This window comes from Trachurus trachurus, assembly GCF_905171665.1.
Source record: "Trachurus trachurus genome assembly, chromosome: 19".
NCBI classification, from domain to species: Eukaryota; Metazoa; Chordata; class Actinopteri; order Carangiformes; family Carangidae; genus Trachurus; species Trachurus trachurus.
In genome coordinates, this window is record NC_139913.1 from 21,026,476 (window position 1) to 21,053,673 (window position 27,198).

General features: G+C 42.8%; 3 protein-coding genes across 4 annotated transcripts; 1 reads left to right on the top strand and 2 right to left on the bottom strand.

Moving 5' to 3' along the window:
- The first annotated feature begins 64 nt into the window (after positions 1-64).
- Positions 65-15,707, top strand: katnip (katanin interacting protein). Its single transcript, XM_083994722.1, has 28 exons — positions 65-159; positions 743-872; positions 1,913-2,001; positions 2,216-2,391; positions 2,821-2,933; positions 3,018-3,119; positions 3,287-3,436; positions 3,688-3,928; positions 4,244-4,375; positions 4,562-4,713; positions 5,027-5,133; positions 5,432-5,528; positions 5,630-5,839; positions 6,399-6,536; positions 7,504-8,368; positions 9,544-10,314; positions 10,425-10,633; positions 10,925-11,003; positions 11,083-11,260; positions 11,354-11,519; positions 11,815-11,981; positions 12,077-12,141; positions 12,570-12,680; positions 13,190-13,329; positions 13,419-13,520; positions 14,167-14,327; positions 14,936-15,021; positions 15,112-15,707. Exons 2-28 carry the CDS (start codon positions 849-851, stop codon positions 15,168-15,170), a joined length of 4,890 nt encoding a protein of 1,629 aa, XP_083850848.1. The 5' UTR covers positions 65-159; positions 743-848; the 3' UTR covers positions 15,171-15,707.
- A 1,341-nt stretch (positions 15,708-17,048) lies between these two features.
- Positions 17,049-19,354, bottom strand: cox6b1 (cytochrome c oxidase subunit 6B1). Its single transcript, XM_083993699.1, has 4 exons — positions 19,176-19,354; positions 18,273-18,386; positions 17,788-17,888; positions 17,049-17,313 (listed from the first exon to the last, which is right to left on the bottom strand). Exons 2-4 carry the CDS (start codon positions 18,376-18,378, stop codon positions 17,260-17,262), a joined length of 261 nt encoding a protein of 86 aa, XP_083849825.1. The 5' UTR covers positions 18,379-18,386; positions 19,176-19,354; the 3' UTR covers positions 17,049-17,259.
- Positions 19,355-20,891: 1,537 nt separating this feature from the next.
- On the bottom strand, positions 20,892-26,844 carry fam234a (family with sequence similarity 234 member A). 2 transcript variants are annotated; one of them, XM_083994359.1, is made up of 12 exons: positions 26,622-26,844; positions 25,612-25,913; positions 25,404-25,514; positions 25,103-25,285; positions 24,598-24,722; positions 24,276-24,408; positions 23,653-23,785; positions 23,422-23,565; positions 23,136-23,217; positions 22,896-23,048; positions 22,699-22,801; positions 20,892-22,206 (listed from the first exon to the last, which is right to left on the bottom strand). In XM_083994359.1, the coding sequence occupies exons 2-12, from the start codon at positions 25,880-25,882 to the stop codon at positions 21,995-21,997; spliced, it is 1,650 nt and encodes a 549-aa protein (XP_083850485.1). In that variant the 5' UTR covers positions 25,883-25,913; positions 26,622-26,844; the 3' UTR covers positions 20,892-21,994. The 2 variants fall into 2 exon arrangements, with proteins under 2 accessions (XP_083850485.1, XP_083850486.1); XM_083994360.1 differs by having other exon boundaries at positions 25,612-25,916; positions 26,622-26,758.
- Positions 26,845-27,198: the final 354 nt, after the last annotated feature.

Here is a 27,198-nt window from a genome sequence, read left to right on the forward strand (position 1 = left end):
TGGCTGAGGGGGCGTGGCCAACACCGATGCGACTCTGTGATTGGAGGAGAGCTATCCTGGTAACCAACCAACACAACACGCTGGGCGCATGAGAAAACAGAAAAAAAAACTCCTTCATTTTAAGGCTAATGGCTAACGGCGAACCATTTTACAGAGGTAGTAAGTATTTTTCTTATATTTCTGAGAGCTGGAGTAAAGATTTGACAAGAATAAGAGATGTAAAAGTCAGTTTTGGTGTCCTTTAACGTGAGCTAGTTGCATGCTAAGCCGTTAGCCTTTCAGTTTGTTGTTAGCGTCAATGCTAGCTCAACTGAACTGCTGGGTGGTTTGCTAGTTTTGCCTCTGTTGCTAACCCGAGGAGGTAAAAAAAAAAAAGTGTGTTAACCGATAATCGCAAAGGGAACGGCCAGAAAGCCTAAACTTGCTCTATAAAGATAACATTGCGAGCAGTTGCTATAAATTTTAGCTGCAAATGTTGTGCAATTGAATATGCCAAACGGTATGGACACATCTGTAATCTCCCTGCGCGAGTACTCGTGTCAACTGTGCATGTAGATGTTTTGAGCAAAACATGGCAGAAATAAGATGGATAACGTTTAGTTCTGAAAATACGAGATGTGCATTTGTGTTTTGAACCGTCCAGGAGGGTGGGATGACATTTTTTAAACGACCTGCATACAATGTGATGTAGGTGTCATGCTCTCAGTTAACCTTGGGGTTTCTCATCTGTGTCCCTCTGCAGTGGAAATCAAACGTAACACAGGTTTCAATGATATTTGCCAAGAACTGTCGACTCGCTCCAAAACATGGGATAGTGTTATGTGAACAGCATCATCTGCAGCCACACAATGGATGACGAGGTATCGCTTTATGTAAGCTGCCCCGGCCAGCAGTTTTAATTTCACATCATCTGTCATTTTACTTGATATGAGGCACTACAGTATCAAGTAGCTCTCTTTTAATTTCCACGTCATACAACGCAACCTGCGCACACCACATTTTCCAGCAGTGTCTCGGCTGTCACTCTGTTTCTCTGTACCCTCCCTGTCACTAACAACTATTTTCTATTTCCCCCCTTGGATTTCTTTTCTTTGCTTCTCCTCTGCCCTCTGACACTGACAGATGCTGTAGCCTAGTTGACTTATAGGCACTAAGTAAGGGCTTTGTTATTACTTTGTTCTCTTGCATGGTGATTTCACTTGGTTTAAATGGAATGGCATGAGCTGTAAGTGAACATGCTGTGCAACCAACTGATGCCCCCTCCAAGACACAGTTATCTGTCCAATTTATCACGGATGAGGGTCAAGACTAACACTGTTAGACTGGAGCAGGCAGACATCTAATTTTAGTTTTTATCTAGTGATGTCTGAACAAAGACTGGCTGTTGTGATAGATGTATTTTTACATTAAATAAATGAATGCTAATATTAAGCTTTTTCTCACTGGAATGATGGTTGATATCATAGATGTATTATTGTGGAGTGCACTCCATATATTAGGCTATACAAAGGCACAATAATGCAAGATCTAATAGCTCTTCACTCTGTATGAGTGAGAATGAGCCTGAATTTGACAGGGCATGTGTCCGATTCTGCAAAGTCTTTATAAAACTAAGAATCATAGACTGCATCCACAAAGGCATGCATCTGCATCCCAACATCATTTAGGTTTGTAGTGGCGTTCTCAACTTCTGATCTGATTAGTTCTCCATAGATGCACCAATGCTTCATCTGTTCACAATTGGAGGAGAAAAGTTGTTTGCATACATTTTGTAATGCACTGGATAAAGTGATTGTAGTTTGTGAATGTGATTATATGTGCAAGAATTAGATGTATTGTGACTGTCTTGTCCAAACAGCTGATGTGGACTTTCCTGCTTTGGGTGTGTGTGTGTATGTGTGTGTTCTTGAAGGAGAGCAAGGCGTGCCGAGGAGAGAAGCTTGCCTCTGCTGTGGATGACACTCTGGATGAATATTTAATCGCCCTCCAGCACAAAAACAGGTGAAGTGTGAGCACAGGCTGGGGAAGGACAGATTAGATTTCACAGAGGAGGCACACAGCTCCTCCATGACTTTCCATGCTACGTTACAAGAGCACTGATTGGTTGTTTTTTAAAATGTGGGACAGCGTTAGAGTTACAGTAGCCTCAAGCATGAGACACACCACCTTTTATATTCACGATTGTTTGAGGTAGTCACCAGTTTTCCTTCCTCAGGATCCTTAAGCGCCTTAAAGTCAAAGATCCCAGGGAGATTGAGTTGGAACGGCTTGAGCAAGGTTTTTCCATTTATCTGAACGGAGCCAATGCTGAGGCCAATAGGAAACAGCCTAAGGTCTCCATCCACAAGCCTGTCGCCTCCACACCTACATGGAGGCCTTCACGTACAGCAGGTACATGTATATTCTTCCCGGACCAAAATAAACCCACTGACACTCAAAAGTAAAAATGCTTATGTAAGACATCATCATTTTTTTACTACTGTTGTGCAGAGGGGACATACTACATATTTCTCCTGACTGTTTAGTCATTTTTACAATAAAATACTCTACGCTTCTGTCATCCCAGGACCATATGGAAACCAACTAATAGCCACCACTCTTCAGCTTGTAGTTCACATGGCATGTTCCCATGCTGAGTCCCAGTGAATAATGATAGTGACAGTTGTAGCTGGCAGCCAGGTTTTTTTTTTTTTTCCTTTTTTGCTCTTCCTCTATGTGCTGTGGACCATCTGCGTCTGTGAGTGTGCGTTTCTTCTCCTCTGAGGCAGTAGTCTGCTGCACGCCGCTCATGTTCCTTTCTGTGCTGTGACTCATCGGCAGATGTCTGTAGAAGTGCCCACCAGTTAACTGATGATAGCCGTAATCTGGAGCAAACACACAGAAAGAGGAGCCACACTGCCCCAGGAAAGGTCCAGAGGAAAGAATGGGTGCAGGTAAAGGCTTTTGTTTTCTTCATGTTTTTAACCCTTGACTGTGTAAATCTTGTATTGTGTTAATACTTTTTGTTTTTTATGCAGAAATCTGTCAAAATACGAACAGAGGAAGGACCAAGTTTGCAGATATCTCCAGAAAAGCACTACTCTGAGGATTTTGAGTGCTATGAAAGCGTAGACATGGAGGTAGAGTGAAGACATAACAATGCCTACTAAGCCTGTATGTGTGTGTGTGTGTGTGTGTGGGTGTTTTTTTAGAGGAGGGGCTATTTGTCAGATGCAGCTGTCTGTACTACTTAGCATCTCTCTATTTCTGCAATTTCCCCTTTATCCAATCACTGTGTTCCATGCAGAGCTCCAGCCCGCGCTCCCCTCGTAGTCCCTGCTCCCCGAGGGACACACGCAAGGTGTCGCGCTCTTTCAGCTGCAGGCCTGAGAGCCAAGGAGGCCAAGCAAGCCAGGAGCACAGTGAGAAGGTGCTTCTCAACCTTGAGGAAGTGAAGGTGAGCGCATATAGGAATACACACACCGTTTCATTTCATCTTGTCAAGGTGGCATGTGGTGAAGTGAATCATGTAAATTAGTTTGAGTCTCCTGGCTGTTAATTTATGATGGTTTTTCAGTGGTTGTCTCACAAATCAAGGGAATACTTAAAGTGTCTGCATGCGTGCGATCTTGAGTGTGCGTGTGTTTGCTGCCACAGATGACTGTGTGCATGGATGGCTGCGTAAACGCTGACCTTTTTGCAAACTAGGTTCTGCGCCGGAGCCTGGAGGTCAGCATGCGGCGGAGCAACCGCGGCTCAGCGGGGGAGGAGTCAGATGAAGAGTGGGTGGAGGAGCAGATTGAGAGGGACGAGAGCACCGAGAGTCTGGACGAACTGGGACTGCCTCTTTCATCCTCCAAGTCCTCCTCTAACCCTCGACCCAGCAGCTCCCACAGTCCTTTCGACTCATCGAACCTCATTGTCCTCGACTTTGGACCCTCCCCTAAAGGTAGGTTTCAGCATCTGCTTTCATGTGTAAATCTGTTATTGATTTTTTGAGTTGAGTCTTAATGGTCCATAGTGGTTCCGTCTTCACCTTATCTGCTTCATCAGCACTGACCGGTACACAAGGAGAATAAGCAAGTACATGGCTTTTATTGAACTGTAATACTACAATACATCATGTGCAAAGCAGAAATAGTGCAACACTTTTAGCCTCTTAACTGTCTCCTGGTAATAACACACACGCAAATGTATGATATATAAAATGGTCAACACTTTCCTTAAGACATATCATAGTTGCTCACTTTCCCCATTCCTGCAGGTCGCAAGATTGAACGTTCTCTATCTGCAAAAAGGAAAGAAAATACAGACAACTTTATACCCACCAAGCCCATGTTGGTGAAGAGCAAGACACTGGATCAGCCCCCTTCAGATGAGAGCTGGGATATTCAGAGTACGTCTTTTAACATGATTAGAATATAGACAAGGCAAAATAATCACATTTAAAAAGTATAACCTGAGAGCTGAGCTCTAAAATCCAAAGACTGCCAATTTGAAATATAAGATCTTTGAAATACGTGTCTATAAAGATTGCATAGATGCATAGCTGTTGCTCAGAGATGTGTGTCTCTTGCTTAAGGGCCAAGAAGTCGAGTGGAAAGACCCTTGTCAGCGGCCAGAAAGGCTTCTGTTGAGGAGCGAGATACAGAGGAGATGGCGTGCAGGGTGCGCCAAGCCATCCAGAGAGAAAACGACCCTGTGCAGAGTCCTGAGCTCTTCAGCCGCAGCACGGTCTGTCTCCCTTTGCCTTAATACACAAACAAACATTTTACTCCATGATGAGATATTCTACTGTATATCTACCACCAGACTTTGAAATTGCTTTTGACAGTGAGGGTTAGGGTTAGGGGTGATCCAAAACATGAGAGACTCAAGGGTATTTTTCACCAGATTTCTCTTTTCACTGTTTTCACCAATAACTCTACACATGCACTCTATGTGCTTTTGATTTTAATACAACAATGTCCTGGATTTGGCTTCCATGTAAACCCTGCCCTATAAGCTTATTTATCTTTCTGATCTATTCTGTTTTCTCTTCATCCAGGGCAGGGCACACCACATAATAAATGGCTTAGTGCACCACAACACCCACGACAAGAACGAGAGCAGTGTCACGCTGGCCATGCAGAGAATCACTCTGATGGGGCCCAGGTATGTTGACAGGCACTCGTACACACACACACACACACACAGGTGTTGTAGATACATAGGTACACTCTGTCCTCTGGGCAGAAGGACACCTGGTACTCTTGGTAATCTTGTACATCCTGGCAGAACAAACATCATAATGCGTGCAACGCAACAGATGTATCCTGTGTACGCTCTCTGACCTTGAAGATTTATTCATCAGTGTGTCTATCACAGCGGTCAGCCATCCTTCACCTATAACATAAATGTCAGGGACGACGGGCGAAGCAACGCGCCTGAGGTTGTCATCCTTGTGTCCCAGGCAACAACAGAAACTGCTGACAGCCTTGGAGAAACTGGAGGTTGGACCCGGCTACAACATTTCTCAGAGTGTCAAAACAGACTACAGCAAGCAGCCGGTGAGTCAATAACACTCTGGCACAGTTGAGTGAATAATCCTGATGCAGCTGGGTGTCATACAGACAGAAACACATGTTAATCTTTTGTGTTGACATTGCAGAGAAGGCAGCCCTCGGCGGAGGTCACCCCTGCATTGTATGTTACCATGGAGATTCTCTCAAACTGGGGGAACGCTCTGCAGGTCGGCCTGACTGAGCTGCAGTTCTTCTGTCCCCGAAACAAGAAGCTCTATGTGTCGCCTCACGACCTAGACATCAGGAACACAGACTACCCCGGGAATCTGGGGGTGCTGGTCAATGGAAAGATGAAGGTGAGTCTCTGCTGCCTCAGCAGAGAGTCTGATAGTTGAATTACTTGTAACCTATAAAGGCGTAAATTAAATCTGTATAGAAAATTAAACCAATTCAACTCTGACCTTGTGAAAATCCACACCTTGTCTAGCACAATGTCTTTTCTGAGTGCCTCTCATTGCCCTGCATTCTTACATATTTGCAAAATTTTATTTTGTAGTTTGATCATGTAGATTGGCTTCACTTAGTAATGTGATGATTTCACATTGTTACATGTAATTCATAATTTTACAAATATTTACAGTCTTTTTTATTTTGGTTTGCAATAGATACTTTTCCCAGAATTCTATATTTAAATTTCTCTTTAGATGATATTAAAACATGTCACAACAGATGTTTTCATGATTCCTCATTATGGCAACAGGAGAGGCATTAATGCTAATAACATTAATGAAGGCTCTGCTCTATTTAATCATCCCTTTAGGCCATGACAGTAAACATGCAAGCTCAATAACTCAAGCTGAAACATCTAAAGGGGTTGCACTTGTCTTTGCTCTGTCTGTTTTCTATGGTTGACAGACCACCAAAGAGCGTCACATGTGGACGTGTCCATTCCACCCTCCTATCCAGCTCTACTTCATTATCAGAAACACGGAGCGCTCCCCAGAGTTTGGAATATCCCGCATCAAAATCTGGAACTACAACAGAAGCCTCAATGTATGTGGTTTTAAAATATATAATTTTCTATATGTTTTTTTTCATACTTATAAAATGCTGTATTGTGAAATGACAGTTGTTAAACACAAGTTCCATCTGTCGCAAACACCCTTTGATTTACCCCTCCCTTTGAGATCAGGTAGTTCATTTCCATGTCTGTGGCGAGCTCATAAATCCTTCATCCTTGAGCATTGTCAGTAATATACCGGATGAGTGTTTTGGCGTGGCTACGGCAGGGGTGTGGTTCTCTTTAAGCAGTGGCTGGCTGAGCTGCCAGTCAGTGTGTCCAAATGTGGAGCAGGAGGAGATTAGCCCCAGAGGATTAGTGTTGGTGGGGGGGGGGGACGTGGGCTTCTGCCTCTCAACCTCAGTCCCATTCATAGTGGGGTACAAAAACCCCATCGGCTCTGGTTCTGTGTTACTTCTGTGTGTCTAGAATGACATGATGACTTGAACCTTGAAGGTAAGGAGCTGTTGGTGGGAAGTAGGTTCTAGTTGGTTCTCTGTCTGGAGGATCAAGCAGATTTGAGTTGGTTGGGCGTCAGCCATTCCTTCATGGCAGCCATGACTTGGGATCTGTGAGTGTGCTAATTACTGCTAGCTTGGAGAGCTCTTAGTCTGTATTTAAGAAATATAGGTTAGTAAATCATTGTGTGCTTGACTGTATTTGTATATTTATCTATTTATTTATGCTTATGCTTTTGGTAGTTATGGTTTGTTTTACTTTTATCATAATTGTAATCAGTCTATACTAAATACATTGTTCAGTGTACAAAAGATGTTAAATTTATTTGCATCCTGAATTGGTTAAATACAGTATGTAGAATGTTTTTTTTGTGTGGATTTCAGACATTGAAATCTGATTTATTTGAGTATTTAGTAACATTAATGTCCAGACAGTGTGCAAGTTGTTATATGAGGCTATAAGTTCAAGGAACAGGTGATTAATGCCCTGTTTCTTTTCCAGGAGCTTGACATCGGTGCACGGCACATTAAGCTGTACCTCAACAGCACGTTGGTGTTTGAGGGCGAGCTGGAGAAGGGCTGCGGCAACCAGGTCTTCGACTACAGCACCACCATCGATCTGCAGGATTTCCAGGTCTCAGACTCGGTGTTCTCCAGCCCCGTGTCTTCAGGGCACAACCTGCGGGGTGTCAGCCCCCAACGCCATGAGGACAGGAACGGTGGAGAGGGCGGCGGCACCCAGCGACACCACAGTTCACATCTGCAGCAGTCGGATGCAGCAGGCCAGGCTCTCATAGACATGCAGGAGAAATCACATACACCGCTACCACCGATCGCTCCTTCGCAAGTGGGGGTTTCATCCTCTTCCCGCCGCTTGTCTTCACAAATGAACTCTTTCGACCTGTCTGCCTCAGAAGAGCCCCTCTCTCTCAGGCAGGAGGTGGTGCAGCCCGGGCCCATGGAGCAAACCGTCACCACCCAGCCGTCCTCCTCGCGGGTGGCCCCCCAGTGGCTGCAGCCCCTGAACAGAGGCGCTCCAGAGGGCTGCGAGGTCAACAGGGAGAGGCCCCGATGGTTAGTGCCTCAGCATTCTGCCGAGCCCAAATCGCTTTCGGCCTCGTCCTCTTCGATGCTCCCGGAGCTGCCTTGTAACCCCGGCCGGGTCTGCAGAGGGACGGAGAGGCCGGTGAACGGGGGTCAGTGGAAAGCTGACTCTCTGGAGCTGGGCTGCGACCTGCTGGATGAACTCGGTGAGCAAAAGACCGACAGACCAATCAGCGGACGGAGGAGCTCATTCCGAAGCAGTGGAGTCACCTCTAGGCTGATGGATGACCAGCACCTCAGAGCTGCAGCACTGTCCAACACAGGTAACCAGTGCCACTATCTATATATGAGGATGAAATACTGAAAAAAACAAGAGATTGAACCTTTACAAAGGTTAAATAATCACACCTTTTATATGTGATCATTCATATGTGATTCTTTAACCCAGTGGTTCTCAACGTAGGGTCCAGGGTCCTTGAGAGGGTTCAAGGGGGTCCCCAACTTTTTCTTGAAATTCTACCACTTTATTTTTTTTGTAGAAAATCTTTAACTTTTTTTTTAGAATCTTTTTTAACCACTTCTTCCTACAAATGTTTAAACATTTTTGGAGAAATTGTACCACTTTTTTCCAGAAATGTCTCTATAATATTTCCAAAAATTCACGCCATTGGCCCTAATTTGAATGTACAAAAAACGTTATTCAGTCTCAGAACAAATATTTGTGTATTTCTGGTGTTTGCTTGAATATTTTGTCCAGTGGCGGTCCGTAGTCTAATTTGTGTCAATTAAGGGGTCCTTGATGTAAAAAAAAAAAAGGTTGCTTTAACCTTTTTGGTTATTTGTGTATTTTCCTTTATAATAGCAACCAATCAAATTATTTACATGCTGTCACACTTTGAAAGTCTATATTAGAATGATTATTCATTCATTACGTACTATCAAACCTTTTTTTAGTAATTCCTTCATGAGAAATCAGAAGATACACTAATCAAAAAGTCTATTGTAATTCTTCAGTATTGCTGTAAGATTGAGGCTTTGGTGTTTGCTCTCTGGGTCATGTGGTTTTACACGTCACCAGTGGGGCCCTGCATGAAGTGCTGCTTTCTCCGTCTCTTTTAGATGTTGATTTGTTTGTTTTGAGACAGTCACCACATAGAGCATGCAGCTGTGGGATGAGGGTGGAGCATTATGTGATTCCTGTCTTTGGCCTGGTTGACAGTCTTATCTAAGGGCCGGGTGTAGGCTGACATAGGGCTCACACGTCCAGGGTGTATCCTAGCAATATGTTCCATGTGAAAACGCTTTATAGCAAGTGAAATGGTTATAGTGAGGTTTATTCAAAATGGGTTCTCGTGTGAAGCTTTTACTGCTAAGGGATGAGTGTTTTTCAGATGCACAGAGCAAGTTGTGTCCATTGTCTGATGATACGATCAGAAGGACTGTCTTATTTCATTCGGCTTGAATGTAATTAATTTGCTCATGTTTGTGTATTCTCCAGAAGAGCCGCTGTCACTGGTGAACACTAGCAGAAGGCAGAGTTGCTCCCGGGCCCAGCTGCACAGCCAGCAGGATGACACCCTCATGGAGTCCTGGGACTCTCTTGTTAAATTCAACCAATGCCAGCGTGGACGCATCTCCAACATGGGCTTCGAAGGCGACATCTTTGATGAGTTCCTCCAGCGTCAGGGCCGCGGTCCGCCCACCGTCCCGGCCAACTCCTCCCCCATGGCGCCCAGGAGCCCCCTTTCATCCTTGGCCGCTCAGGGGTCTCTGTGCGAAGGCCCCGATGATGATCTGACCATGGAGCGGGAAGATGAGTTTGAAATCCCAGTCCTGCCGCAGGGTCAAAGACTGGTCATTAACATCTTGTCCACATGGGGCGATCGCCACTACGTGGGGCTCAACGGCCTGGAGGTGTTCAGCTCCAGCGGAGAGCCTCTTCGACCCGCTCACATCCGCGCCGATCCTCCAGACATCAACATTCTCCCTGCGTACGGCAAAGACCCGCGTGTCGTTACCAACCTGATCGATGGCGTTAATCTCACTCAGGATGACATGCACCTTTGGTTAGCCCCATTCACCCCTGGTCGGAGCCACACCATCTTCCTGGACTTTGGAGCTCCATACCAAGTGGCCATGATCCGCGTGTGGAACTATAACAAGTCACGCATCCACTCTTTCCGAGGGGTGAAAGAGGTGGAGATGCTCCTGGATGGCAGGTGCATCTTCAGAGGAGAGATTGCCAAAGCCTCAGGGACCCTGTCTGGAGGTACGTGAACACAACAGCCTCACTGTTTTTAATGCTGCTGCTGCTGCTGCTGCTGGAGTGTGTTTTCATCAACTTTTCCCCTTTTTTTTCTACTGCCATGGTCTTTTCAGGGCTGGACCAGTTTGGGGACACTATCCTATTCACCACTGATGATGACATCCTGGAGGCCATGTCTCGTTATGATGAAACCTTCTTCAGTGAGGGAGAGGGTCCAGAGAGCCTGGTATCCGAGGAGGAGCTGCAGAGACCACGCACCGCTGACGGAGAGGGAGAAGAAAGACCCTTCACACAGGCCGGTTTCCGAGAGGAAGACCTCGCTGTAAGAATATGCTTTTACAGAATTTATTTTTATCATCTTTAATGGATTTTAAATGCATACAGCACTGCGCTAATTTAGGCTCTATTCTTCACTGTGGTGTGTGGCTACCAACCAAGACCCAGGACATTAAAACCATGTATTCAACTAAACATTTCGTTGTGTAACAATAGGAACTATTTCCATAATGCTTGGGAATAGCAGCTGACAGTCTAACAGGCAACAAGAGTAGATTAACTGGCACACCAGCATCAGGAAAGTGAAGTTTAAATGTATCTCTTTGCTTATTTTTAGTTGAAACTCCACCTGAATCCCACTGTGAGCCAGTCTGAGGAGAACATGGAACATATTCCCGGGATGTACACGGGAAAGTGTGAGTGCATTAACAACATGCTGTCATCACATGCTCTGCGTCTTTTGATAGTTCCAGTAACCATCTCTCTTCCTTTCAGGCCTTAGACTAGAGCTGCTGTTGACTTGGGGCGACTCCCACTACATGGGCCTGACTGGACTGGAGGTTGTGGGGAAAGAGGGCGAGAGTTTGCCTTTAGACCTCAGTATGGTCGCTGCCTCACCCAGGGACCTCAACGACCTGCCGGACTGTGGACATGACGTGCGAACAATTGATAAGTATGTCTAACACTAAATCAACGATGCACTCTCTTGATAAATCTAATATTACAATCAAAAGCCAGACTCTTTAACGTCTAACTTCATTATCAGGCTCATAGATGGCCATAACATTACCACTGAGGACCAGCACATGTGGATGATCCCTTTCACCTATGGAGAACCCCACACCCTGAACATCACTTTCAACAAGGCCCAGACCATCGCTGGACTCCGTATCTGGAACTACAATAAGTCTCCTGAGGATTCTTACAGAGGGGTGAGACACTTCAGACAGTTTTTGTGAACATACTGCAGTTTTTAAAAAAAGGCTAAAGATTCCCTCAAAATAAAACTAATAATAATATGAGTGAACAATGTGCACACTAAACTGTAAAACAAGAAAGTATCACACAGTTTTTGTTGTCTCATGTGGTTCCAGAGATTAATGTATGATCTTGAATGAACCTGCTTGGCATGGATTAGTGATTACCTCAGGTTTTTAGATTTGAAAGATGAAACGTTCTATTCAGAGGGAAATACACAATAAAAAGAAATCTCTGTTTTTTATTCAGGTGAAAGTCATTCATTTGTTTGTGGACGACGTTGCCATCTCCCCATCGGAGGGATTCCTGATCAGGAAAGGACCGGGCAACTGCCACTTTGATTTTGCACAGGAGATCCTCTTTGTAGACTACCTCCAGACGCCCACAGACAGCAAGAGCGTCGAAGACTACCACAAGTACGAGACGCAATTTGCATTCACCCGTGCTCCCGTTTCAGGAGAAAGTTTAGAATTTCATTTACTAATTTATGATTTTGTTGTTTCTGATCCAGAGGAAGCTCGAAGAAACAAGAGCAGGCCAGCATGGACTATGAAGCTCCCATCATGCCTTGTGGGTGTATCCTTCTTGTAGATGGATCAGATTTGTGGGTTCAGGCAACATTAACCCATCTGTATCAGTTGCTCTGGCAACAGCACATGCATGGTCTTTTTTAGCTGTGAAAACAAACAACAGGCTGCAAGCTGGAGGAGGAAGATAAGTAACAGAGCTGCACCCTGTCCTTTCAGAGCACAGTAATATGAAGTCAAAGTGCAAAACTCCTCTAAAATACCAGATAAGTTTATAATAGTGTTGGGTAATACTGTGAATAATGGATATGCAGCCATATTTAATATTACTGTCACAGTTGGCTGACAGGTTAATGGTGCTGTGGTTGTAATGTTGTGTATGTATGTGCAGTGTGTCACAAACTGATGAAAAATAGAATACCAGGTCTTCTATGTCCTATACTACATGTTGTTTATTCCTTGATCTTAACCCATCAGTCATTTTTCAGCTGCAGCTTTTAACAACCTGGGGAGACCCGTACTACATCGGTCTCAACGGCCTTGAGTTTTACGACCAGAACCATGAGAAAATCCGTCTGAGTGACAACAGTATCCTTGTTTACGTGTTCACGTTGACCTCCATGCATCTCTCCTCACACACTTGAGCTGTCCTCTCTATAAAACAATATCTATAGCATCAGTGGCTTTTGGCATAGTATGGCTTGTTAAGCTATGGTAAAATGACTGCAAATTTCAAAGTCACAATTTATGAATATTGCTCTCTACATTTACAGGCATTCAAATAGAACTCATAGGAACTGGTATTATTAGTTACACCTGAGCTTTGACAACTGAAACTGTTCCTCAGAAGCTACTTTATTCATCATTTAGCAAAGAATGATTAACGTTTCCACTATAAATCCATGAGGGAAGGCTTTACTCCAAACAGCAGAGGAGACCTAAAGAAGAGAGACATGAATGGTAAAAAGAACCTGCTACACAACCAGTCCTGTTCTGATGGACTGCAGAGGGTGGATGCATATAGTTAATGTATGGAATTGGTGGTAAATTAATAACAGCACTGGAAGGAGTCTGTTCCTTAACATCATGTCCACCAGACATTGCTGCTTTCCCAGACAGTGTGAATGTACTGGACAGCGTGAGTGGTGATGTGAGGACTCCAGATAAATTAATAGATGAAGTCAACAGTACCCATGATGGACGACACACGTGGTTGGCACCTGTTCTCCCCGGACTGGTGAGCAAGTGTGAAAGGGAGATAAAAACGAGCGGCCAGTTAACATACACACATTAAAGTTAACAGCTGCCGTGCGTGTTTCCGTGTAGGTGAACCGTGTGTACGTCATCTTTGATCAGCCAGTGACGGTGTCCATGATCAAACTGTGGAACTACTCCAAGACCCCACATAGAGGGGTGAAGGAGTTTGGGGTAAGCCTCTATCTGTCTGCCTGTCTGTCTGTCTGCCTGCCTATCTATCTGGGATCTGTCTGGGATTCATTTGTATTCATGTAGGGTTGCAAAATTCTGGGAATTTTCAAAGTTGGAAACTTTCCATGGGAATTAACGGGAATATATGGGAACTAACAGGAAAATATGGGAATTAACAGGAAAATATGGGAATAAACGGGAATAAATCCGAAATTTACAAAATTGAAGGTTGGCCTTTAACAGGGAACTTTTGGGGGTCATATTATTTTTTGATTGGGTGGGGAAGGGGGAGGGGGGAGTAATATTTTACTCAACATTCATGTTTTTGTTGTTCAGTAAAATAATTGATTGTTCATACAAGAATTAAAACTTGATAAAGTTCTACTCACAAATAAATCTGTTGAAGATTATTTTGTATGGATGCCTGCTTATGATAAAAAAAATATTTACATGATGCAGTTTGTTTAAATTACCCCCAATTCCCAGTTAATTCCCATAAATTCCCATAATTCCCATGGAAAGTTTCCAATTTGGAATATTTCCAAAATTCCCCAGCTTAACTTCCCATGGAAAGTTTCGGGAAATTTACTGGAAATTTTCCGCCCCTTTGCAACCCTATATTCATGTAGTTATCTTAATTTTTTAGCTGCTGGTGGACGACCTCCTGGTGTACAACGGCATCTTGGACAGCGTGAGCCACGTGGCGCGAGGCATTCTGCCCACATGTGATCCGGTGGTGCCATACCACACCATCCTGTTCACAGACAATGCCTACATTGCACACCGTGAGAGGAACACTGTTATCAGGTACCCACATTTTATCAGGCATGGATGTGCACTGATGGTTTAGTTTCATTTCTCTCTGCTGGTCACCCCTGCATCTTTTCCAAAGCATTCAATATCAAATGGTCATAGACGGATCACTTGCTACCTGTGAATGAATTCATCAATAGAAGCTGGCAGTCTGATGCAGAGACACTAATGGGTTGAGAAAAAGGGCCACATTCAGTCCCATTGTCCCAAGTAGTGGGTGTTTTGAACAGAGATGTGCTTTTCTCCACTTCAGCCCCCGAGGCAGCCGACACCACCAACAGTGAGTAACAGAGCCCCCTACAGTCCCGTGTCAGCACCTCCCTGTGGTCAATCCCTGTATTGAAGAGTCCTCCAGTGCCCTCAAATGTCCCCCAGACATCCCACACCCTCCGTACCACATGCTTGACTTGTGACGCCTCAGTCCCTCCTCTCTCCTCTGTAGCCTCATCTTTGGTCTCAAGGCCTGGACCTGCCGGCTTCAAGCTTTGCTAATCAGTCCTCCCTCCATTTTGTGTCGTTTCTCCGTTCCAGTTTCCGCACACACTCGACAAATTGATTTACACTCAACTGCGCTCTTTTTTTCATTTCTTGCTGTGTTGCAGTAATTATGTGGAGGATCAGGATGTGAAGATGACCAATGAGAATCAGATAGTCCATCACAACAAGAAGAAGCAGACGGCAGATCCAGGTGAGTCCAGGAAGCAACTAGAGGTAAATACATATATATATATATATGAATATATCAGTGTTGAAGCTTGTTTGCTTTCTCTCAACGCAGCTCTTCGACCTAAGACCTGCATGACTGACGGTGGGAAACATGGAAAGAGGAGGTACTGACTGACAAGTAAACACACGCGGAGTCTGTGTTTATACAAAGTGAGTAGAAACCTAACGGGAGGAACTATGGCTGAGTTTTTATACCCACTTTCTGGTGGGTGACTGCTCCCACATTAAGACCCCAATCAGCCACCCAGCTGTGGATTGTAACGGCAGCTCCACAGTGGCTCACGCGGTCCATGCTGAAGAGGAGAGAGGCTGCACGGAGAACACTGGGTTTGCAGTTGCACACACACACACACACACACATACAGGATTCCACGTTGTGGTTGGATTACTCCCTTTTCCGTTGCTGTGAAACACACCCACACTTGCATATTATCTTGGAACATGTACTATGTCGTTGCCCCGGTTGTCCATCCCAGTGCCAGGATAAACCTGTGAGGCTGCATTTTATCAGCCCTATTATTGTGCCTAGTACGATACACTATATCTGTGGCTGCTACTTGTGACTTTTGTGCTGCATATTTAAATGCTGCTTGTGGCGTGCAAATACTCAAAAAAAGAAAAAAGACAGAAAGAGCTCCGAAGCCACACAAACACAGACGATGTAACATTTCTTAACGACTTCTATCCACTGATGAGCCTAAACGATCAGCTCTTTGCCCAGTGGCTATGAGAACTGACCACCACTCCCACCAGTGCACCAACTAACCATAATGCTATGCAGACACTAATTTATATCCTATCAATACTTTCTATCTGCCGGCTGATATATTTCAAAGCCTAATGGTTTTACTTTGGGAAGTGCTTCCAGAGATGTTTTGACCTCTGGAACATTTATATTGATGGTTGAAAATGGTCAGTGAAAATACAGTAGTGAGTTTTTTCTACATTTCAAGTAAACCACAGTAAGAAAAAAGAAAAACTGAGGATGTACAACAACTTCAGACTATGTTAGCAAACTCCACACTTGAATTTTCAGCTCTGTTTGGCTCTTTACATCGAGGTCAGTTTTTCTCTGCTTTACATCAGGTAGAAAAAACTGGTTTGCAAACCAAGTGACCTTTATTGAAGTTACTATGAGGTAGTTTTTTGGAGGCAAACATTTCTTGAGCCAGTAAAGCTGTTTTAGGAAATTTGGTTGGAAGTTTAAAAAAAATAAAATCTACATTTTACAGATTAGATTTTGAGTTGATACAGTGACAGGTAACTTCTTATATGCAAATACTATAAACTTACCTCACATTGAGAAGAATAATCTTTAAAAAGGGATAAATATGCTTCTACTTTCACTATAATACTTGGTTGTTGGTGTTGTACTATTCATTCATTCAATATTTACTCTGTTCACTTGTTGCATGACATGTTCCTCAGCATTAGCCGTCTTAAAATATTAGATTTTTTTTGTTTTGTTTGGAGGACTTTTTACTGCTTCATTGAGCCCCAATATAAACTATTTCATACTCCTTACACTTGATGGGAGTAATTGTATATCAAATGCAGTTTTATGTATTTAATTTCTCTATGTCCAACAGCAACAGTAGCCATTACTCTGTATCTCAGTCCTGCTCTGTGGGGTGGTGGCTGTTGTATGTGTAACGTTTAGTGTTTTGAAATATTTAATTATTTTTCTAATCTTGATTAAATATGTATATTTGATGTAGGTTTATTTGAATGAATAAAATTTAAATAATATATCTTAAAAGATGAACTCTTGGTTTCTGGTTTACAAACCCTCTATCTTGCTGTGGGTGAATGACTTCTGCTTGCTCTCTACAACAGGCCTGCATGTACAGATTTAACTGTCCTCAGTTGACCTCACCACCACCGTTTCATTTAAGCCCACTCGGAGTATCTAAATAATGCTCCGGTTGGATGAACAGCACACTGTAAAGGACAAAAAGAAACATATGCAACAACTGAAGACCATAAATATATCCTTATATCCTGAGATATTTTAATGCAGAATTCACTGTACATTTCTTGATAGTTGTAGGGAATGACCATTCAGTTGCAGTGTGCTCCTGGGACAGAGCACTAGTAGAGGAAAGGTGGTGATAGAGCCACATGATCTCCCACCACAAACACAAACATTTAGCTGGAAAGATTACATCTTTGCAGTTCGCCAGCTTTAGAGATGACAAGCTCAGATTTTTCCCGGAAAGGTTCCCTCTTCCATCTGATCATCCCATTTCTGGACCTAGAAGGACAAATTTCAGAGTGAAACTTTGCTTTGTAACATAATCATGTACCGGTAATTATATATATTAAACTCACAAAGACGTAGAACATTTGGTAATGATTTAAGACTCAAAAATACAGAAAAAATAGCATTTTAGTGCATAATTTGGGGAAAGGTGGTGGTGATATCTGTGAATATTTTCCAGGACTTTGCTTAAAGTAAGTAATTCCAAATATGCTGTGTTTTTTCAAAAGGAGAAATCTGCAATCTCTAAATTTGGATTGAAGGTCCTCACATTGTTTTGATTCTCACTACAGAGCAGAGACTCGCAGGAATGCATGGAACGATAAAGTTGTTTGACCCCTGCTAAACAAACTCAGCCTTTATAGGGGAGAACACCACGTATATTCTGTCTTTACTATTCAACTTGTCTCAGTGTTTCTTGTAAGACAATTTATCTTATGGAAAAGTCATGAGAAAAGGAGTATTTACCCAGGACATTGGGCAGATTGATTTGTAGACCCTCTTGTACCAATCACATGGCATAGTGTCTTCTCCTTTGGCGTTCAGAGCTTTCTGGCAGCGATGATAGTCTATTAATAGAGAAACAACAACAATGAATATTAAAAAAAGGCGCATGGGCTGGGATTCTTTTTTTTAAGGGGAAGGGTCATGTTATTACACAAGAAAATCTCTAAATGGATTACCTCCAGCCTAGAGGTCAGAGGTCAACAACTTTAAGGACCTTAGATGAGCAGTATTAAATGTAAACATGGGCATGTTTCACCAAACTCAGATTTAGTGCATTTTTAGTCAAAATATAATAACACTACATTTGTTACATGTTATTATATTTTGATATCTAATTAGTATAACATGTCTACAGCAGTAAAATGTTCTTAGATCAGTATATCATCGTTGGCTACAAGTGTCTTTGACCCCAGCTGACTGCTTTGACCTTGACGTGCACTATTCACCCAGGTAGTTGGACCAGCAGTTCCTGGTCTGGTTCTGGTTGGGGAATCTGGCATCAAATGGAGCTGTTCGGTAGTTGGCAAGCTTGGCCTTAATGTCCTCTGCCATTTTCACCTCTGTCAAAAAAAACAGCAGATCAGTGGATCAATGTAAAGACCCGAGGCGAAATTAACCATCTACGCGAAGGCTCGTTTTAAACATCGGTCACCCGCTGTGTCAGGTGCATGTTTACCATACAGACACCGACCGTGAATGCAGCTACAGCTGTAACTCAGGTGTGTGAGGGCTGACTTCATGTCATAGCCGCTGCAGAGGCTTATTTTGGGGGAGATTTAAGGGGGAGCTGAGCTGCATGCGGCACCTGAAGGATCTTTCTAGAGGCGCAGAGTCTCCTTTAAAATACTCCTCTCATACAGCACATCCATAGAAGAACATGCAACTATGTGCTATAGTCTATATGTCGATTTGTTTCCTGTCAAACAAGCATCGAATTATCTATACCCCCCTCAAAAAGGGCGAAAAGAAAATACGTGTTGACCGATATTGACAAACAGCTTATCAATAGCTTCGTCTACCAGGCCTCTATGCATTTCCCTAACATAACCTAGTTTCTCTTTCTGTTCCACACAAATACATAATAATACCAAGATTCGTTTGTTTAAAAAGGTGATAAATCAAAAATTAAAAGTCAGATGAATCTGGTGTTTATTCAAAAAAAAAAAAAAAAAAAAAAAAAAAAAAAAGTCTTTACGCGGAACTTTAACATTACTGTGTCATTTCCAGCCTCGGCAGTGCAGCCTGCAATTTTTTGATGACTAATCCTCATTAAACACACCCGCAGCCTGTAAAACACCAGTGAGGTGAAGTAGTTGAAGGAAAATTGAACATACGCAGGTAAACGTTACCTTTTTTAGTCGCAGTCGCTGGCCCGAGCTCAAAGTGACTTTTATACCGGACGGTGAAAGCTCGTGTCTTTCCTCTTGATAAAAAACTGTGTATGCGCCCCACGCGCGCGCGCTCCCCGCTCTGAAGATATCGCAGCCGTGCAGTCCTATCATAACGGTATGGCGGACCAGGTCCAGGTCACATTGAGGTGGCAGACACACGCTCCACTCTCACGGTTTTCACACTTTATATACACACACATACGTCTGCTTTTGTGAGAGGCGGCTGGGATGAGGCGGAGAAACCCCGGGGTGATTCATTATTTTTTTTTATCGGGGTTTATTTTTCATGTGAGTTTTGCCTGTGAACTCCTGTGAAGGCGGAAGTATTCTGCCATTTACTGTTTTTTGTTAATCATTAACATTGGTGTATTTTAGCTAAGTATTACAGCTGAATGTAATGGTGTCGTTTGAGTCTTATGAATGAAAGGAAGCAGCGCGGTTGATTCCATCACTGTGCACCGGTCCTGTTAAAGCTAAAGAAGCGCAATTTCTCCAAGGCAAAAAGTCACTGTCTAGGAATTAGCAGCTGCAGGTCATGTGAGGGCGCAGCGGTGATATTTGTATAGGAGTCCTATCTACTGTAGTGTGTTGGCGGTGCTGTTGCATGGCGACAGTACCGTGGCTGCCTGGTTACACAGGGAAAACAGACCCATCCTGTTTTAGCAGCACCGACTTAAAAATGTAAAATCATTGATCTGAGAGTAATAGACGCTGAGGTGAGCTGCGAGAAATTAATCCCGCTTTACTCATGGGATGCTGCCAACACGCGTCCTGTTCGAATCCCCATCATGACTCCAGTGTGTGTGTATGTGGGCGCGCCCCTCCTCTCCTCCAGTCTGTGCCCCCCCGCGCCTTTAGTGAGTAAAACAGGTAGACTACGGTGAGCGTAAAAGGGTCCAGCTGTTTCCACGCGGCAACCGGCTTTTTCATTCCTCCAGACTGGCTCCGGAGAAGAGGAGCCTGACAGCATGCGTGTGCGTCACGGTGAAGATATGACGCGCTGCAATTAGAAACGTACGTGACCAGCTCCGCGTGTGCTTCATTGCGCATGGCAGCTGCTTGTGATTCGTTTATGAAGTGCCCATGTTTCAACACATGAGAGCAGCAAAGGGTCAGGATCGGAATACACGGACTAAACTGGGCTTTATTTCATTTTAAACAGGGCAAATGTATGAAATGGTTCTATAAATTATTGCTACTTTAGACTGGCCCTACAATTTGAGACAAATTTTCATCTACTTGCGCATTTGCAACCACTAAATTTGCCTTTTATTTTTAACACTGGTGGAAGAGGCACCTCAGAATCTGGACTGTCATTACAGGTGTCAGGCCAATGTGTGTGAGGATCATGAAGGTTAGGGGCCACTGTGCTCCTAGTAAAAGTTAGTCTGGAGCCCTGTTACATTATCTACAGTATTATTGCAAAATTAGATTTTAACAATGCATGACCTAAAATCAATGAGGTGCCCCCTTTTATAAAATAGTAGCTACAGAATCTTCCTAAAGGCAACTGGTGGTGAAATCCATGCAAGATAAATTGTCATAATTAAATCGTACAGAACTAAAAATGTTATTTTTGGAAAGAAGCCAACAATTGCTACAATCCCGTTATTTTGTACTTTCCTTGCACTTACTCCTATGAGAACAAATAAAGGCTGAATAAAAGCAGCTATTTTAAAATTGTTTAATATTGCTCAAGTTCAAGCATATCAAGTCTGAAAGAAAAGCCAGCTCCACCAAATGCCTGTACCACAGGTTCAATATATTAATGTACAGCAAAAACAAAACAGAAACTCTTTCCCTTATTTAACTAATATAAATCAGTAAGAAAAGAAACCTCTTCACAAGGAGCTGTAAACCCACAGCAATAACTCAATAATATGATGATCCTTTGAGAATCAGCGTCAAGTGCCTCAAAGGATTGTATGCATGTGTGCATCAGCATCACCAGTTACAGCATCTTGGATTAAGTAAGGAACACACATGTTTTGATTATCAACAGCAATACCAAATAACGTCATGTACAGAGTACGTAACAAAACATGTAACCATATTTGTATTTTATAGTTGGTGGTGTGTCTGCTGTATTTCAAATTCATCTGTCTTTTACTTAACAGCTTGATACAATGTCATGAGACAAAAGTAGCCCTATTGTTGTATGATCGTAAATGGATAGTTCAACATTTTGGCAAATTGGCCCATTGCTATAATCCCTATAATTTTATGAGTAGGTTCATTACCTTGAAATTAAAGGTAATGGGGCAATTTGCCAAAATGTTGAACTATCCCTTTAAGGATGTTGTCATTTGAAATACATAGGAAGTACCACCTGTGGTAGTGTGTGTCTGCTTCCTTTTAAAGCACAGTGCCACATAAAGTTGCATAGATCCAGAAACAACAATCCAGCCACTGCATCTTAAAAATAAAAGGAGCATTGCATTGATGCATGAAAGTGCTAGAAAGTTCATGTGGATTCGTCAGCAGGAGAAACAACATCTGTGCAGAGATTGTCGCGGGACAAGTAGCTCTTTGGACACTAGATGAACTTAACTACAGCCAAGGCCGAGGACAGACAATGCCCAGTTTGTCCAAAGAAGAGCGATGGAAGAACCCTGTCAATCAAGTCATCATGATTCTAAATATAAAGGTTTTTTTTTTTTTTTTTTGGCCGTCAGCAGTTGATGAGTCATAACTAGTTTACACACTTTGGTTTTTTAAAGTCAGCATAGTCAAGCTGTGTCAAACCGCTTTTAACACTACATTTTCAGTTGGTCCATTCACGAGTCGCTGAAGCGGAGTCGGTTGAAGGCCTCTTTGATGTCCTCATTGGTCTCTGAGCTTCCTCCGGTGCCAATGCGGAGCACTTTGCTGAAGGGAACGTCTTGCTTCAGCTTTCGCTTGCTGAGGACCACGGTGCCCTCTTCCCCCTCTGTCTTAGGCCCCGTCAGTAGGAAGTAGGCAGCGTGGCGCCCCCGCTCCAATAGTGTGGCTGAGATAAAAACACAAACATAGATTATTATTGAATCACACATTGTTGTGAAATGATAGTATAATTTTGTTAGACAGGGTTCCTACACATTTGAAATTTCAAAATTCCATACTTTTTCCAGACCCTAATTTCCAGACTTCTCGGTAAAAAAAAAATCCAAATAATTTGTGACATTTGAGTAATTAGATGTGTATCATATAAATAAATTATGCAATTATTTTTATTTTATTTTATTCATTGATTTTCATTATTCTAAATTTGTATGCCATTATGTCACCCAATAATTTCCAGGAGATTGTATAGTGTAAAATAATTAATCCAAATAACTTTAGATAAGACCAAACCAAGAACAAGAAAAATATATTTCCATACAATAGTTTCCATTTTCCATACTTTCCCAGACCTGGAAATGTATAAAATCAAATTCCATACTTTTCCATACTTTCCATACTTAGGTAGGAACCCTGGTTAGATCACAGGGAAAAAGAGCACCTTTAAATGTAATGATGTGGTCCATGACATTGGTGGACTCCAGCAGGACTTTTGAATAGAGTGGATGCAGCATGTAAGAGCGTCGGTCGCTGGTTAAAGGTACCTAGAAGAAAATGTGGCGTCGTCATCAGCATTTGGTGAATCTGAAGTTTCATCTGTAACTTGTGATATACATCTCAATAAATTAGTGTACTTACAGAGGAGTTGGCCTCTATGGTCATTGCGCCCCAAAACACGAAGACTGAAACAGAGTTAGTCGTGTGTATGGAGGCAGGCCTCGGTGAATTTGGACTGGCTAGAAGGTCGACTTCCCACAGCACACCACCGGACTTCCCATCAAGAATGACTATCTACATAGGCAGAGAGCAGCAAATATGAGGATTGGTCTATAAAATGTAGCTGTAGTGTAGTGTTTTCATGTGTTAAACTCTGCTTACCCTCTTTGTGTAGTTGCCAATGTCCTCCTCAACCACAACGTCAAGTAAATCATCTTTGTTGAAGTGGCCAAAGGAAGGTTCACTAAGAACACAGAGGAGAACATGCATTTGACGCATGAGGGCAGTAGATGGTTTACTTTGATACTTATTTTCCACTGCACACAGGTAAGTGTTATTCCAAATTATCACTATCAACTGTGCATGAAAAATATGAATCATCAAATTACATCCAGTTGTTTTTCCTTGTACTTTTCAGCTAATTGCAGTTCTAATGAACAAGAACTACCTGAGGACTGAGCTGGTGTTGAATCTCCAGAGTACGTGTAGATTTTTTCCATCAACTAATGCCACCTCGCTCCCGGTAACAAGCAGCAGGTTGGATGGGTCCTTAGTTTCGTCTGTTTTGAGCACTTGTCTCACTGAGTCAGATCTATAAAGTAGAAATAAACATGAGTCAGAGTCGCTGGAAAAAGCCACAATGATCACAAGTGAAATAATAATAAAAGGTTCTTCTTACTCATAGATGGGTACGAGGCCAGATGTCTCACTAGCACTTTTCTCCCAGGCTTTATCCTGTTTGAGGTTGACCTCCAAATCTGCTTTAGCCTGGGCAGCAATCCTCCACAGTGCCAGTCCATACAGGCCAGTGTCTATGAATTAATGTACAAGATTAAGACTGAAGTTCATCCAAGTATGTCTATTTACTTTTGCCCTGTTCCAATACCAACACTGCGAAACCAAAACTGTCATAGTAAATCAATACAAGTTAAAACTGTGTGAAGACAAGACATAATGAAGAGCCACTTATTATAATAATGCAGTTTAGAAAAATTATAGTTTATAACACATCATCAGAAATAAAAAAAAAAGTGGTCTTTCAAGGGCCACATAAATGTGTCTTGCGCAACAGCTACAAGATTAGTACAATCCCACTCAAGTCACATTGTTTTCCAGATATGTAACACTGGCTTTGAACTTGTTTATAACTTTCAGTTCTTTTCTGAAAAGCACCTGACCTGCAAAGCTAATTTCTGATGCTTAAGACATTACAACAGTCGTCCATTAGGACAGACTCAGCTGGCCTGAGAGCAGATGTACAGTAACCTGTTGGGACTGCTAGAGCTGGTTTCAGATTCTCACCTTTTTGGAGCAGTACATAGTGAGAACCTGCTGTAGTGCGATGGAGAAGATGTTTGGGTGTCTGTGCAGAGTCCAGATCCACTGTAGAACCGATCTGGACACCCGTCTTCCCCGAGAGGAAAACTAGCTGAGTCTGTAGACATGATGGGAGACATTAACATTGGGTGAATTATATTCTGCTGCAACATCCATAGATGATTACACTAACACAGTGTTTTATTTGCCTGTTAATAAGCAAGGAAGGAAAATGCAAAAGAAACATTTTCAAACTTCGGGAATCATAATGTAACTTAACATAGCAAATCATATCACTGATGTTTACCTGTGTGCTGTCAGATGATACAATAGCCACATCATTGACCTGATCCCCATCCAGATCTGGGATGCTGAGAACCGGAGCGGTACCATGCAGACTAGGGGGCTGAGGCTGCTTCCACTTAATTTCACCTGCACACAAACCACCACACAGGAACAAAACACGTCAGCACCTGACTGAGTTTATCAGATTACATTGCAACAAGTACAACTTTACTTATGCATGGAACTTTGGCAACAATAGTTTTATAAAATAATCATAACTCAGGGTCCACCTATTAACTTTTCTATGACCTTTTAACAGCATCTTGTAGGTGTAGTTCACTCAGTTTACATTACTACAACTCATTTCATAATGTGCTAAATCCTGAGGGAATTTTACACATGATTCTTGACCTTAAAGTTGTACTATATAAAATTTCTATTGGCCTAAACATGTTATGGTTGTCTAGAGAAAAAACGAAATATTTAGTAAAAATAAAAGTGACAAGAAAGTGTTGAAAGTTACAAACCGGAGTGTTTGTCAACAGCTGTGATTTGGTCAGAGTGAGACAGCAGACAGTCCCAGTTTCTGCCCGTGTCTTTCTCCAGACCGCACTGGGCCCAGTGGAACTCTGGTTCCAGTGGACGCTCCCACAGGGTCTCTCCATCCGTCCCATCCACCGCGACCACAAACACACATGGCGAAGACAGACCTAGAAAACACACAGAGTGCAACTGGATTAAACCATCATCATACAGAGCCATTTACTTGTCACTACCACTTTATTGTTTCTCCATGATTAAATTAAAATTAAGGAATATTTTTTTTACCTTCGGAAGCACATGAGTTGTTCTGACTGCCTTCTTTCATTTTCAGGACAAACAGCACATCCATAACCTTGTCGCTGCTTGCAGCTTCAACTGCTAAGAAGTCATAGGTTGCTGTGGCAGAAAGAGAGAGAATCGAAATGAGTCTCACATTTAAAATGCCTCTAAGCAGTAAAAAAAAAAGAAAAATCACACAACTTGCTGTACACACCTGCTTCGGGGAAAGTCCTGTTCCAAGAAACGAGATACTGCGGTCTGACAGGACAGTGGATGATGAAGGAGAAGGCAAACACCACGGTGAGGCAGATGAACAAGAAGAGGAAGAAGGCCGCAGTTCGCCAGTGAGTCAATTTGGCAAAACCCAGAGCATCCTTACAACTCTTCTTCTTCAGCTCGGTTGCCGATGGTGCTGTTCCCGTCTCCACCCCATCCTCTCCCCTCTTCAGAGGGTCGTCCTCAGTGGCATGGTCTGTGGCCTCCATGGTCGCCTCAATGCATCACTGACCCACTGACCTGCTTGACAGAGGAAAGAGATCTTGGTAAATAAATCTTAAATTAAAGTGTTTTAGGATCACACATTAATCACACTGACGGTGCTGCACAGTTTCCCTCTTGTATCTGTTGTTGAATGGAGTAAACCACAAACCTGCATGTGCCAATAGTAACCAGCCATAATAAAAGACCAAACTCTGGCATTGATAGATATAGTAGATGAAAAAATACTGAAGACAGCAGTGTGTGTGTTTGTCCAGCTATTTCTGCTGCATCAACCTTTGTGGATCTGAGCCTATTCAGAGGTGCCAGCTCTGACTCCAGAGATTTCTCAGCACAAAAACAACTAACGCATAATGACCCAGCATCAACAACCAGACTAGCACAACCTGTTATGTGTCGTAGCCTCAGGTGTGATTCACCGTTTGAAAGCATTAGGACATTTAGTGAGCATGTGTTTATGTCAGAAAGCGCATTTGCTGCCAATATTATTTAAAAAATGTATTGTTAACTAAGTTACGTAGTCCAAGTAAATAACCCACTGTCATGTAGCTACCTTTGTTAGCGAGCTTTGGTGCTGAAAGTTTACGGTAAACATCTGGTTAATTAACTAACTTGTTGAGCAAAAGCCAGCCTGCGCACAGTGACAAGGAACAGCGGCCTCGCTACAAGTCCTACTATCTGAGGTTCAAAGAGAAAATGCAGCCGCTCGAGAAAGGTTTGTCTTACTTTAACTGTCCACTGTCGCTTCCTGTGGTCAGTTGTGAGGCTCAGTCAGTAGTAGGCCTGACAAACACCAACAACGCTGTCTGTCAACTTCGTCTTTTTCCTCCTCCTCCTGTGGTTTGTCTGGCGGCTGGCGACCAGCTTTTCCGGGTGCATTACCACCACCTACCGGACCGGAGTGTGGAGCGTTATAGAGTGGCAAGAAAATAAATATACAGTACAATAAGAATTATAAAAACAACTTAAAACGGAATTAAAGAGGTTTGTTTCATAGCCTGGTCGTATTAGCTTGAACTCTCTCAATCTATGGTGATTTTTCAGACCATAATTGTATGAAAACACCCAACTACGACACCAACTTTAAGATGAACCATTTATAATCTAAATCTAGATATAACTCGTGGTTATGTGAGCTGCCAAGAGAGAGCAGCCTATAAGTAGATGTAGCCTGACAAATTAAGCACAGGGCATAAAGTTGCGACAGAAATGAGTTGAAACAGCTCTGATTGGTTAATTCACTTGTGCCCAAGCGTTCTGATTGGTCCAGCGCAGGCCCTTTTAGCATTAGCTAACCGGAAGT